This window comes from Ascaphus truei, chromosome 5 (assembly GCF_040206685.1).
Source record: "Ascaphus truei isolate aAscTru1 chromosome 5, aAscTru1.hap1, whole genome shotgun sequence".
NCBI lineage: Eukaryota > Metazoa > Chordata > Amphibia > Anura > Ascaphidae > Ascaphus > Ascaphus truei.
In genome coordinates this window covers 300,918,546-300,932,201 of record NC_134487.1, presented here as the reverse complement: position 1 = coordinate 300,932,201, position 13,656 = coordinate 300,918,546, and the positions used below count along the sequence as shown (strand labels likewise).

Here is a 13,656-nt window from a genome sequence, read left to right as displayed (position 1 = left end):
TACATTTTTCGCTCTCATGGGAGCGCAGGGCCGGTCACGTGAGCGGTTCGCCCAATGAGGGCGAACAAGCTCAGTGACGTCACTGGCCCGCCCCCCGACACGCCAACCAAGGCCACGGAAAGCACCCACTTTCCCTCAGCCTCAGCGCGCCTCCGCACGGGCTGAGTCACCCTGGACTCAGCCTGAGATGTAGCAATGTATAAATCTAGCTCATAACAGCTGGGATGCAAAAGCTGGATTTAATTCAATCAACCACCATACGTTTTATTTAATAATGTGCAGCAACCAATAGCTGGAGTTTGTCTTTCCGCACATTGGTAGGTTTTTTTGAAGTGCACACAGGCCAAATTACACGGTGACTAATGTGTTGCCATTAAAATGTTAGTTTATTGTACACACTTATTAAATATTTTTTTCAATCAAAATAACTTACTGCGGATTCTATCAATTGGAATCCCGTAATGCTCCGTCCCTTACCGTAAAAATCCCCTCACATATTATATGCGTTCTCCATATCCTACACCAGGGATGGCCAACTCCAGTCCTCAAAGGCCACCAACAGGTCAGGTTTTAAGGATATCCAGGCTTCAGCACAGGTGGCTCAGTCAACGACTGGCCAACTCCAATCCTCAAGGGCCACCAAACTGGCAAGTTTTTCATGATATCCCTGCTTCAGCACAGGTAGCTCAATCAATCTGTGCTGAAGCAGGGATATCCTTAAAATCTGACCGGTTGGTGGTTCTTGAGGACTGGAGTTGGCCGCGCCTGTCCTACACTATAGAAAAAAGTCTCGCTCTGGGTGACCTCCTTTCAGCAGCAGCAGCAGGAAGACTCTGGCGTTCCTCTGTACATCAGTCATTGGATTTGCATCTGTGATTTTTAGACACATTGGCATTTGACCTCTTATTCTTTTTATACAAAATATAGACAAAATGAGACTAGGAAATGTGGTTGAAAATCACCTGGAGGTGGCGGCACGTCGGTCAATAGTGAATGTACATCTTCCATGGCGTCTGTATCATCAATCTGAAAGCAATCGTAACAGGCGGAGAAAAGCAATCATAAAAAAGGAATACAAGGAGGTAAATATTTAACTGTGCGTTGCCTCTTACAATTACGTACATTTCCTCTTTACAGCCACGTCATTTGGAGTTTTACCCATCTGATTCCAGCAGAGAGTAGAGGAGATAATATCGGGAACTCATCGGAAGCAGCCACAGTCTTATATATAGTTAGTCCTATATATAGTATGTGTGTTTAATGTGAACTGTCTGGTGTATGTAAAATTTATATGAACAGCCCAGATAAGAAATGGTTACATTATTTACTTCTAGCCACTTAAAGCTGCAGTTCAGTCAATATCCTGCATGTGTTTTTTTTTAATAAATCACTCCTGTAGTAAGAAAAAATACTTTTAGCATTTTCTATTTAAAAAAACAACAACTTTGAAAGACCAATTTTCTTGTATTCTATTTTAACAGCCATTTGCTAAGGCACTGCCCCTTCATGTCCTGTCACAAGCCCTGGCACACCCCTTGTCAGCCCTGCCCTCCCTCTAGCACATGCCAGTGCAGGAGTGCTCATGAATATTCATGAGCTTCCACTGACAGACAAGCAGATTATAAACAGATCCCTTCACTAATTATGTCACCAAATTTCGACCTATCAATACATGGAGAACGAATTGACCGGCAGCTATACAGTTCTTTAGGTAATTAGAGATTGCACACATGAAACTATTGAAATAAAAAAATAAATTAAAAAAAACAAAGACTGAACTGCAGCTTTAAAGACAAAAAGATCCAGCTGTACCTCCAAGACAAAGGCATCCTTTTTGCCATGGGAGAGGTCCAGTTCTGTAACTTCATCCGAGCTTTCAGAATACGATCTACAAAACTTCCGCTGCCTTGGCTCAGGAATGGGAGATCCGATGGTTTCCTCCAATATCTCCTACAATAACAATGACACCATCTTACATTTTCCATAGAAATACAAAACCATACGTATGTGCACTGAATGTACGCGGTCTCTGGGGAGCCGCACAGATTGTGCCATTTGCAATTGAACCATTTGAAACATGGTTTTTAAACCCAGAAAACTCGTTGCCGGAATTGTGATCGCCAAATTGTAGCAAAAAGTAAACAAATAGGTTGTAGTTACGTTACATTGCACAATGTGTGAAAAATGTGATCTTCAAAAAGGTCAGTCCATCATGCAGATATATCCTGACATATCCCGACGTTTCAGTCCTCAGAGGGACTTTCTTCAGCGGTAACTTAACATGCCAAGGGCCACACTATTTATAGCAAAAAAAAACGGCGCAAAAGATAACGGGGAGAGGGGGGTAGGTGTTGCTAGGCAACAACTGGTGAGTGACAGTTAAAAGACGTCTGTAATGTACAGCAAAAAAGGCTTCGATTGCAATACAGATCTGTGTGTGTTTTCTGTCATTATATACTAAGGGGGAAGTGGCAGCTCTGAATGTCAAATCCCAAAAAGTAATTAGGCGGCACATTTATCAAGCCCCGGCATGTGTTATCGCACCGGTTCCGTGCCAACTCCCATACATTTCAATGGAAGCCAAAGCCCAGTAACTCTTCCTGGTACGTGATACATGTGCCTCAAAGTCTCTGGTGCAAACAGTGTGTATTGTATTATTTATACTATGTAACGCGTGAGGTTAATCTTTCAGGCTGAAATCTGAAGCGTAAAAAATTATTTTTAAAAAAAGGGGGCGGGAGACTCAAAATAGTATGACGTTTTATTCATCATATCATTAACGTGCAGATCTGAAGCGGATCTCCAATTGTGAAACAAATGCTAAAATGAGAGACTATAATGCTTTCCCTTTACTGCAATTCTAGCATGTTGCCAAGTGGGGCCTTGGAAGGTGCTGGGACTTCTTGCCTTGAACATCACCCAAGCTTTAGCTCCCGAGGAGCCCTAATCCTGTATAAATAGCAGTAGAAATAAGCGCCACGCAAAACATCATGTAGAAGTGACAAGGTTCAGTATTGGAGTAAGTTTAAGCCAGAGTTTACGGTTAGCAGGACATCCGTATACAGGTCAGAATGTTCATCTACAAGATCATTTTCCGCACCGTAAATTTAAGTCACATGAAATGCTGCAAACGTTTTAATAAAAAAAAAAAACAACAAAAAAAAAAATGTTTTAATGAAATCCTTATCTTCTTACTTACAGGAGGATTTATTTCGTATAGCTCCTTGTTTTTAGCAATGGTCTCATTGATCTTTTTCTGCATATGAGAAATGTTTGGATCATAAGACAAATCGCTGGGCGTCTTCCCAGCAATCTGAATCCCTCCGGAAATCGGCAATGCCGTCAGATACACACCTGTGGCAGACTAACGCAACAATAACAATTAAACACTATCCTGTCCAATATATACACATGTATACATATACATACATATTGTAATACATTGGAAATGAAACCATGTTCTTGGCAAAGGATGTACAGTTTCAGATAATACAACTTAACCCTATTCAAATCGAGCCCACACCTAAAAGAACTCTGTAATATATACCATTTAATCATATTTGAAAAATATCTTTACTAAAATGTTGTGAAGGAGACTATTAACCCTTTGTGTTGCAGACTCCTGCAGTAGAAAAGAGGCAAATGGAATATCAGAAAAACCCTAAATTGTTTGCCATCAAGGCCTTACTTTCAAACTGCATGTATTTTAAAGTGACATGCTTAAATATGTCTGTGAGAAAACAGCCCAAAAAGCAACACAAATGTTTCAAGTGGCTTAAGTCTTTCATTTATAACGATGTTGTTAACGAGTTTGAATGCGTCCTTCTACGGGAGTGATTTTCAGCCGGGGTTTCGCGGGTTCCCCTCAAGGGTACCGCGGCCGACGGGGAGTGAGAGTTGGGACAACTGTCCCGGGCCCAGCGGTGGCGGCTCCCCAGCATGCACTGCAATCATTCACCTCCCTCCTCCTGTCTGTGCCGGAAGTCTGGTCCAACTTCCGACCGAACCGGGACCTGCGGAACAGACTATCTTTCTCTCTCTCTGCTGTGCTCTGTAATCCTGCCTGGGTTCCGCTCCAGTATCTCCCAGGTGTGTGTCTCCTCTGATACGGCTGCCTCTGTTTTTCAAGGTGTTAAACATCCTAGGCCTGGCAGAGCAGAGTATGGTGTGTAAGAGAGGGGGAGAGGGCATGAGAGAGTGAGGAGGAGTGCAAGAAGGATCGAGAGAGGGGGGGAATGTAAGAGAGAGGGAGGGTGTGTGAAAGGGAGGGGGTGTAAGAGAGAGAGAAAGGGGGGAGTGTAAGAGGGAAAGGGGGGAGTGTAAGAGGGAAAGGGGGGAGTGTAAGAGAGAGAAAGAGGGGAAGGAGGACTGACGGGGGGACAGTGTGAGAGGGGAAGAAAGACGGGATGTAAGAGAGGAAGACGGAGGGCAGGGTAAGAAACAGGGGGGGGGGGGGGGGAGAAGAGTCTTGGGGTTCCCCAGAATTTCACAATATAATGCTAGTGTTCCCTAACCAAAAAAAAGGTTGAACCCCCCTGTTCTACAGTAAGTTCACAATGTCTCGAGCATGTGATCCCTATGCCTGTTGTTCAATAACACAAGTTCTTCTTCGGTAACGCTACTTACTGCCAATCCCAGCAACATGTTTTCACCCACTGTGATCTGAATCCTCAGGCCGAACAAGGCGTTCATGCATTTTAGTTTCAATTTATTCATTAGCTGAGTATGCAGCTCGTACTCCATGAATGGCAGCAGGTTGCTGATGGATGTTGCATTCGCTTCAGCTTGTGCTTTCTTTTTGAGACGACATAACCTTTTCAGGGGAAAAAACCCCAAAAAAAACAGAATAAAGGTTATCTACAACATTGCTGCGCTGTTAAACCATTAAGTTGGGTTTAATGCAATCATAAGGATCATTTAATAATAAGTAGCGCTCATAGCTGCCGTTTGCCTTTCCCCACATTAGTAGTTTTCCGTTACGCCAATAAATAGAACCAAATCTGCTGGATCTGGGAATAAAGTCTTCCACAACGCCTAATATTTATTTATTTATAAAATATTTTACCAGGAAGTAATACATCGAGGGTTACCTCTCGTTTTCAAGTATGTCCTGGGCACAGAGTTAAGACAAATAATACACGTTTACAAATACAGTTACATAATGAGCAGGGTATACATTATATACAAGACATTGCATGCACCGTTAGGGAAAATATATATTATAGGCGTATGAAACAGTTACATACCAGATTAAAATGTGAGACAGCCTTAGTTTTGAAAGAACTTAGATTGGTGGTGGATGTGAGAGTCTCCGGTAGACAGTTCCAGTAATAGGAACTTATAAGGATCACAAGTCAAGGTGCACATACAATAGTCACATTTAGTGTAAAATCCCGTGTGTGGCCGTGATTAATGTCTGATAATCTGTTGCCATTAAAACGTTAGCGTGTTAATAGTTACATATATTTGAAATATTTTTTATCAAATTTTTTTTTTTTATCAAAATGACTTAGTGTGGATTCTACTAATGAATCCTATAATGCGCAGTCCCTTACCGTAAAAATGCCCTAAACACACACAGTATATGCGTGCTCCATATCCTAAACTATAGAAAAGTAATTGCGCATGGCCTAATTTCTACAGATTGCTGCGGTACTAAAGCGGTGACCAGCAGACTTAGGGAGGATTTGTTCCTGTAAAGTACACCGAGTTTGGCATAGGTTTTGGATGACAGGGTATCAATGTGCATTCCGAATGTTAAGTGGGAGTCAAACCATATGCCCAGGTATTTAAAACTAGTGACAGGTGTTAGGGTGGTGTTAGCGTTGGTTCTAATCAGGAGCTCAGTCACTGGAAGCTTTAAAAATGTAGTCTTGGTCCCAAATACCATTGTTACAGTCTTGTCAGTGTTTAAAAACAGTTTGTTTTGGGAAATCCATTTTTCGAGTCTCAAAAAGTCAGACTGAAGTATGTGTTGAAGGTCAGAGAGGCTATGGCTGTGTGCATATAGGATTGTGTCATCTGCACACTTGTGTATTGACGCTTCCTTACAAGCTGTGGGAAGATCATTGATGAACATTGAGAAGAGTAGGGGCCCCAGAACAGAGCCTTGTGGGACACCACAGGTGATATCCAAGGAGGATACATACCGGCTGGCCATAATATGCCCATAGAGTTACATACACACCCTAGCAGAGTAACTAACAGGTATACACACCTTGCTTGAATAAGACAACCTTTCCCCGTAACTGGGGCGTCGAAGGGCAGATCTATAGTGGTGAAGAGAACATCTGGAACTTTTTGCTTTCGACAGCTGCAGCAGAAAGTGAGGTGAGCTGGGAAGGGCATATTCAGTTCATCATAAGGTATGTGACAAAAAGAACATGTTGATGGCGAAGACTCTTCAGCCCTAAAAAAAATATTTGCAGAAGAAAATAAAAGCAGAATTACAATGCGCTTCTGACTTGGGCTCGCTTACATCCCGCATGGTCCGGAAGAGGTGGGTGAAACCTTGGCGCAAGTTGTTTGACATTTGCAGTTGGCAGAAAGAAATGTTGCCAAAAACCACCAAACAAATATATTACTAACAGAGCACTCCGTGCAACTAAATGTTACCAAAATGTTAGTGTTTTGTTATTCAAAGGCACGTTTTTGACAGATAGATGTTTACCGATTAGCTAATTCCTTTAAAATATAGCATAGATTTTGTACAACAAATTGGGTCCCGTACAGTCCATCGAAAACACAGCACATAGTACGAGGCTGGTTTAATACTCATTCAGTAGTGTAAACCAAGAAGTACAATACGGTAACGTGATCGGAAGCCAGAATTGCTGAAATGGTGTAAAAAAATTGCTTTTTGTTCAAACAGCTAAAATATATTTTAGAGAATAAACCCATTTTGTAACATACTTTTAAACTAATAAACCACAATGTTAAAATGTAAGTCGATGTTATCTTAAAAATATCCAGGAAATTTAGTGTAAAGGCTCTACCGTGTCGGAAAGGGCATGTTTTATATTGTGCTAGCAAAATAGGCATATACTGTACATAAATGTAATCCAAATGGAAAAAAACCCATTCAGATCAATAATCTAACTAAAGGTTTTCTTTATTTAAGTGTCTGGATTTAAATCACTCCACTCGTCCAAGGTACGTTTGGATCAGTGGAAGGTGCAAGAATTCTGCATGAACGTGTTTCATAAAAAATGAGCAATTTATTTAAATCATCTTTGAAGCATCAAAACAAGCAGGGGATCTGTAATCCTACATATATTAGATCAATGTAAGCATGTGGAACTAACAACTGAAGGTTAAAAGCAGTATCTATGGATTCATATCAAAAGGTAAGATGTGATGTTCATAAAGGTATAAAGGAAGGATGAATGGAATCCAAATGACTGATTTGTTGGGCTGTGGCAGTATTTATCATGGTTCTAAGCAACGGCTGTGTGTTGGGATATCAATACACTGCATTTTAAGCACTTTTTTTCTGGTAGTTGATCAAAATAACAACAATTATATAATATCTTTAACGTATCGGCATACTGTATCTAAAACAATATTTCAACGTGTGATGCGGTTATGGAATCTAGATTAGAACAATCATAAATATCAATTCCATTGCATGCTGCAGTCTAAAGAATATGCTTTTCAAAGTCTGTTAGTTTATAGTACATAGAAAAGTGAAAGTGTGTGCTGTTATATTTTGGATTGCGATCAGTAAGATAAACATTTCTGTCTGTGCGGGGTTACTATTTAAATGGGCAGTCCCATGAAGTGGACAGAAATAATACATTTATACAATTTATCAACATAAACAGCTTCCTTAGAATTTTTTAATCCCTCTTAAAGTAAACATTTTACTTTTTATATCCTGTGAAAAATGAGTATACTTTTCTTGTTTTACCCACTAAACCGTTACTCCCTATCCTACACAATCCTGAATTCAAAGTGAATCTATTAAAGTTGCAGACCAAGCAATATCCTAGATGTGATTTTTTTTAAATAAATCACTTCTGTACTATGAGACAATGAGACATTTTAATGTATTCTAATGTAACAAGCATTTTTGTTTTATAGAAACCATTTACAAAGTCACATCCCCTTCCTCTTCTGAAACAGGCTCTGGCTCTTGAGCCCCGCCCTCTCTCTAGCAGTGCACCAATTGTATCTAGTAACTGACTGGTCGCATGATCTTCCCCACTGAACTTTGCATTGTGGGTACTGTTTTGCAGCAAAAACTGAATTAAATAACCCGGAGCAAAGCGATAGATTAGAGCAGGGGAGCGCAAACGTTTGCTGCTGCGCCCCCCTGTCTTCCCTGCCTGGATGCTAGCGCCCGCCCCTCCTTACCTTACACCTGTGTGAAATGTTGCTGCAGGGTCACGTGACGTTACGTCACCCGCGGCATCATTTGATGTGTGTGACATCACATGACCCCACGGCGTCATTTGACGCGGCGTCATTTGACGCAGCGTCAGAGCGCCTGAATCTTGGTAAGTATAGCGTTGCAGAGGCCTCACGTGATCCCCCGGCATTTAATTTAAATGCCTTGGGGAAGAGTGCGGAGCCTCTGCAACCGCCCGCGCCCCCCGAGAAAAATACCGCCCCCCCACCGCTGGATTACAGAGCGGATTGATCTGCAATTTAGCTAATCACTTGTCAGTGTGCAGATTGTATTGATGCACATTTATTTTTAAACGGCAGCTTGAACTGCAGCTTTAATGCGCAAATAGCAAAGGTGCAAGAAAACAAACCTTTTGGAACATAACATTTGAATAACCTTTGCTATACAAATCTAAATGTTAAAATCAAAGATGTGGCTACTTTACATCTTAATAAAATGAATCATCTTGAATTTCTTAGGGGCTTCTAATTGGGGGAATGTTTAATCAATCAAGAAATTCTCTTTTTTCATCCTCAACCAACATTTAAACGTTAACATAAGGAAAAGAAAACATCCAATGTTTCATGAAAAATAGCCGTGCACTGCAGCAATGGGCCGAGGGACAAAAAGATTCAAACAACCACTAATTAAGTGGCATACGGACCCAACAAACGGGCAAAAGAATCTCCAACGCGTTTCGTGCTGGTGCACGCAATTACACCACCAAGCTGGGAGTGCTCATCTACTTCATCAATCTTATCTGCAATACGGGCAGGTCGTCACCAGTCTGTTTATTGAGAGGGGATTTTACAGCCTGTCTACAACTGTCAGGTTTGCTAATTCTCTCATAGGACTTTAACCCATCAGGGGTACTCACTTTATCAGTTATAGCCGCGGTTTGTGTACAGTATGTGATAATATTCTCCTGATTCATCTATCAAGAAGTGCTGAATTATCATGGCACGCATTGTGCCTCTACATTGCCTCTGCAGCACTGCCCTTCCAGGATACTCCTGTTTCACCTGTCTAAACGTTAAAATAATATTTTAAAATACTTATTGGTGTGCAATTTGGGTAAATAACCACATTAAACACCCAGATGTAGCCCCTTAAACATGTCACTGGCATTAGTTCCCTTCGGTCCTAGGGGGAATTGCCCTTTCAACATTACGTTTAGATGTTAATCCCCCTCTTAGAGCACTTGGTTATTACAGGAATATAACAAATATATATCTCACAATACGTCTGTATGCCTGTCTGATTGTTTTAGGCCCTAATCATGTTCCTGAGGAGAAGCGGCTCAGCGAGTAAAGACACTGAACCAGGGGAGGCCACTGTAGTTCAATTCCCGATGTCAGCCCCTTGTGACCTTAAGCAAAGTCACTTTATCTCCCTGTGCCTGAGGTACCAAAAACAGAGTGTAAGCTCACCTGGGCAGCGACCGTAACATTACCATGTACAGCGCGCTATACTGTAACTGTGACACGCTCTGAATCCCATAGGGAGAAAAACTATTTGATATAAAGTTATTAATAAAGTTCTTAGCATGTCACTGCTGTTAGATTGTCGGTGAGACTGCCCCTTTAAATGTTACCTGATGGAGTATTAACAACAAAAGAAGGGTTGTTTGACTCAGCACAGAGATCAGTTACCTCTGTTGTTGTTAGTTAAAGTGGTTGTTAAGTGGTTGTCCTGCACCCTGGTCTATAACAGTGTGACCTACCCTAATAGAGAAGAACTATCCTGGCTCTGAAGGCAAAAATCAACCTCTCCCTTCTCTGACCCTATTAAGAAGCCAGGCTGCCAAGACAACCTTTGTTCCAAACAGCATTCGGTGGTGGCATCCTGCAGGAATCTAGGGTTCAGTGCAGCTGCTGTACCAGAGGCAGACAAAATACAGACTTCTTCACTGCAAAGGAAACGGGACAAGACAAAGCGTTACTTCAAATGTGCATTTCCTTTGCAACTGCAGTTCAAAGCATAGGCAACAATCATTGTCATTTGAGGCGGCAACATAAGGCCAGGTCCCCGCTGCAGCGCCCGCCGCAGGGACAAGAGCCGCCCCTCAATGGGGCCGGGCCCACTACAAGGGGTGGCCGCCGCCGCGCTGCGCGCCCAGTTTTTCCAGAAGACAGGAAAATTTAGCTCAATACTGGCGACAAGCGCGGTAGCCACGCCCCCCGGCGATTCAGCCAATGAGGGTGAACCTGCCGGGTGACGTCGTGATGTCATGCCCACCCCCCGCCACGCCTCCCCCTCTTTCCCCCTGCAGACCGGGGATCAGAGCTGCCCACGCCGCCAGCCTGGCAGGCACACGCGCAGCGCAGACAGCGGGGCCGTAGCCTAATAAGGAGACAAACAGAAATGGCTTCAGAAGCGCTCAGCATATCAGGGATATTCAACTCCAGTCCTCAAGAGCTACCAGCATGTCAGGCTTTCAGGATATCCCTGCTTCAGCACAGGTGGCAGTGTCTTCAACTGAGCCACCTGTACTTAAGCAGGGATATCTTGAAAGCCTGACCTGTTGCTGCACTGCGAGGAAACAGATTTACTTCCAGCGCGGATATTGCGGCCTCGTTAAGGGGCCCTACACCTGCTGGAATCTCTGAGATGCAGTGACTTTGAAATATCACATTATCTTGGTTTGTGACAGTGCTCAGCCAGAAAGCCTCAGTACTTCTGTGTCCCTCAGTTCCCATGCAGATGTCACGGGCATCGGGCAGCAATTTCGGCTGCAAGTGTTTTTTTTTTTTTTTTTACCCCCTTCCCCCTGTTTATTTATAGGGTGGGAACTTGGGATTATCTCAAACTGAACTATGCTATTTTCACCTCTGGAGAACACTTACCGGTAAAGGTACCAACGTTCCAGTCACCTCTACGGTAAATAAAATGGTGGTTTGAATCTCCTGGGTCACACGGGCCGATAGGAAGCCTCATCGTCATCTACTGACCCCTGTGACGTGGGACACTTAAAGCCCAAGAAACAGCGATGGTACCTTTACTGCTAAGTATCTTGGGAACCCCGAGGTCCCCAAAGCTCCCCAAATAGAGCAGCTCCGCTCTGGGGACCCCATCCTGTAAATAGAAATGAGCGTCTGGTAGGGGACCTGCTGCTTTAACCGTTCCCCTTTTTTTGAGGTATGCCCGGGAATTCTGACGTACTGTACGACAACACGACCATTGAATCCAATAGAAACTCTGCTATCCTCAGGAGTATGGCAAGGTTCTCAAGGGGACGCCCAATACTCAGCTCAAAGGACATAACACTTAAACCAAGCTTTCGGACTTTGGTTTTATTGCCGAAATAGCTTCCCCAAGGACACAGTTTGGGCTTATTTTAGTTTACATAGACCCATTATACCCATACTATTTTCAGCAGTATGACAGTCACCTCGTTATTTTAACATATGGACCTTCAGATCAGTCTCATACCAACTTACCAAATACTGGTTGACTCACTGTAGCCTACTACAGCATGACACCCCAGTGCTTTAGCATGAGATTTTATCTCTTGTCTGATCTCTGCCCACCAGGCATCTCGCGTTTCCGGTTCATCTGAAAAAACAAACCATGAATGCAATTATTATGAGACTGTCTTGCAATTAAGTGCGAGCCGTTCATTAATTCCAGCAACATTTGGGCAGCAATTCTTCATGATGCCGTCTCATATTTACTTTGGTAAATGTGGTATCTTGTTGTCCTGGAGATTCCGGTCATTGCCATCTAGACATTACTTACAGTAATTGCGCCAGCAACTAAGATAATTTCTACTCCTCTCATTATTTTAAGAGATTATCACTTCTGAATATAGATTACCAGTTCTTTTTTTTTTTAATCTCTGAAGTTCTCATTTGTCCAACTTTAATTTGGCTTCCACCCAACACACTCCACAGTAACTACCCTCTTAAAACTGCAATGAGATCCAGTGTGGAATGGACCTGGCACAATTTACTGGCGCAATATTCCTACATTTTGCACAGGTTTTTGATACTGTTGATCATGTTATCTTGTTAAACAAACTTCAATTCTCTGGAATAGGGGGGAACATGCTTTAAACTGGTTTCACTCCTACCTATTGGGTACAGTAGATCCCAATACTTGACTATCTAGAGATCTTACTCCAACCCCCCTGCATGTCACCCAATTTCAGTCTTATCTACCTACAGCTTGTAAGGGAGCTTCAATGTACATGTATGCGGATGACACGATCTAATATGCACACAGCCCTAGCTTCACTGACCTTGGACACGTACTTCAATCTGGTTTTTCAATCTGGCACATCACACAGCAGATGCTAATGCCAATTATATATTATGGGGACATAGAATATGGTACAGCACCCCAAACGCACCTTAGCCAACAAGACACCCTCTACAACTCAATATGCCACTTTATCCAACAATGTAACTATAATACACACCACTGTGAAATGCTCCAAGAACTAGATTGGTCATCACTCGAGTCCAGACGCAAAGTATATTTTTCCTGTCTTGCATTTAAATCTGAACAAGCTCCTCACACACAGCTCTCATCAACTGAGATCTGACTCCAAAAGACTGTTCATGGTCCTAGGGTTCAACAAACAATCCAGCCGCTCCTCCTTCTCTTACCTTCTCTGCACCCCACAACTGGAACAGTCTACCTGAGACTCAAAACCGCCTCCTGCATAAGCAAGTTTCAGCTATGTCACATTTTAATCTCGTCTGTAACTGTTACATATGCCCATAATCATTATCTCTAACTGTCCATGAAATGTCTGTAAATTGAATATACCACTTTTGTTCATTTAATGTAACTATGTATCATAACTCTGTGCCCAGGACATACAGTGGGTCCTCGGTTATCCGACGGAATGCGTCCCGCAAACCGCTGTCGTTTAAGGACTGTCGGAAAGCGGGTCCAATGTTAATCGGCGGCGGTGATCGTCGGATACGCAAATACGGCGTCGGACAATGCGTCCCGAGGCGGCATTGTGCGCCGTCGGATAACACGTTCGTCAGTAAGAGGAACGTCGGATACCGAGGACTGCCTGTTCTTGAAAACGAGAGGTAACGCAATGTATTACTTCCAGGCAAAATATTATTTATAATAATGTTAGAGAAATATTTTTAGTACTGAAACCTTGCGTTTTAGTGTGACACACACACCGACACTTACTTTTTAAAGGGAAAAGGTACAAAACCCTTTACAAATAAAAATGATTATCTAAACTCTGATAAATAATTTATCTGTAAACGAAGAAAAAACATCCCCCCCCCTCACAGTTA

At 42.6% G+C, this 13,656-nt stretch overlaps 1 protein-coding gene and 1 long non-coding RNA gene across 16 annotated transcripts in view; one reads left to right on the top strand and one right to left on the bottom strand.

Annotated features, from left to right (window-relative positions):
- The window catches only part of LOC142496271 (uncharacterized), a 37,389-nt gene extending 34,495 nt beyond the window's left edge, over positions 1–2,894 (top strand). Inside the window, exons 2-3 of the long non-coding RNA XR_012801931.1 lie at positions 928–1,082; positions 2,865–2,894. This is a non-coding gene — a long non-coding RNA (uncharacterized LOC142496271). The remainder of the gene's footprint in view (positions 1–927; positions 1,083–2,864) is intronic.
- C2CD5 (C2 calcium dependent domain containing 5) overlaps positions 1–13,656 on the bottom strand; it is a 68,664-nt gene that overhangs the window by 27,448 nt on the left and 27,560 nt on the right. For 9 of the 15 annotated variants that reach the window (XM_075602897.1, XM_075602898.1, XM_075602902.1 and 6 more), the window contains 7 exons: positions 11,830–11,944; positions 10,113–10,298; positions 6,218–6,409; positions 4,627–4,813; positions 3,200–3,364; positions 1,813–1,950; positions 963–1,026 (listed from right to left, as the gene is read on the bottom strand). In XM_075602897.1, coding sequence (XP_075459012.1) covers positions 963–1,026; positions 1,813–1,950; positions 3,200–3,364; positions 4,627–4,813; positions 6,218–6,409; positions 10,113–10,298; positions 11,830–11,944 — 1,047 coding nt within the window. The remainder of the gene's footprint in view (positions 1–962; positions 1,027–1,812; positions 1,951–3,199; positions 3,365–4,626; positions 4,814–6,217; positions 6,410–10,112; positions 10,299–11,829; positions 11,945–13,656) is intronic. The other 6 variants (XM_075602901.1, XM_075602903.1, XM_075602904.1 and 3 more) reach the window with 1 other exon arrangement.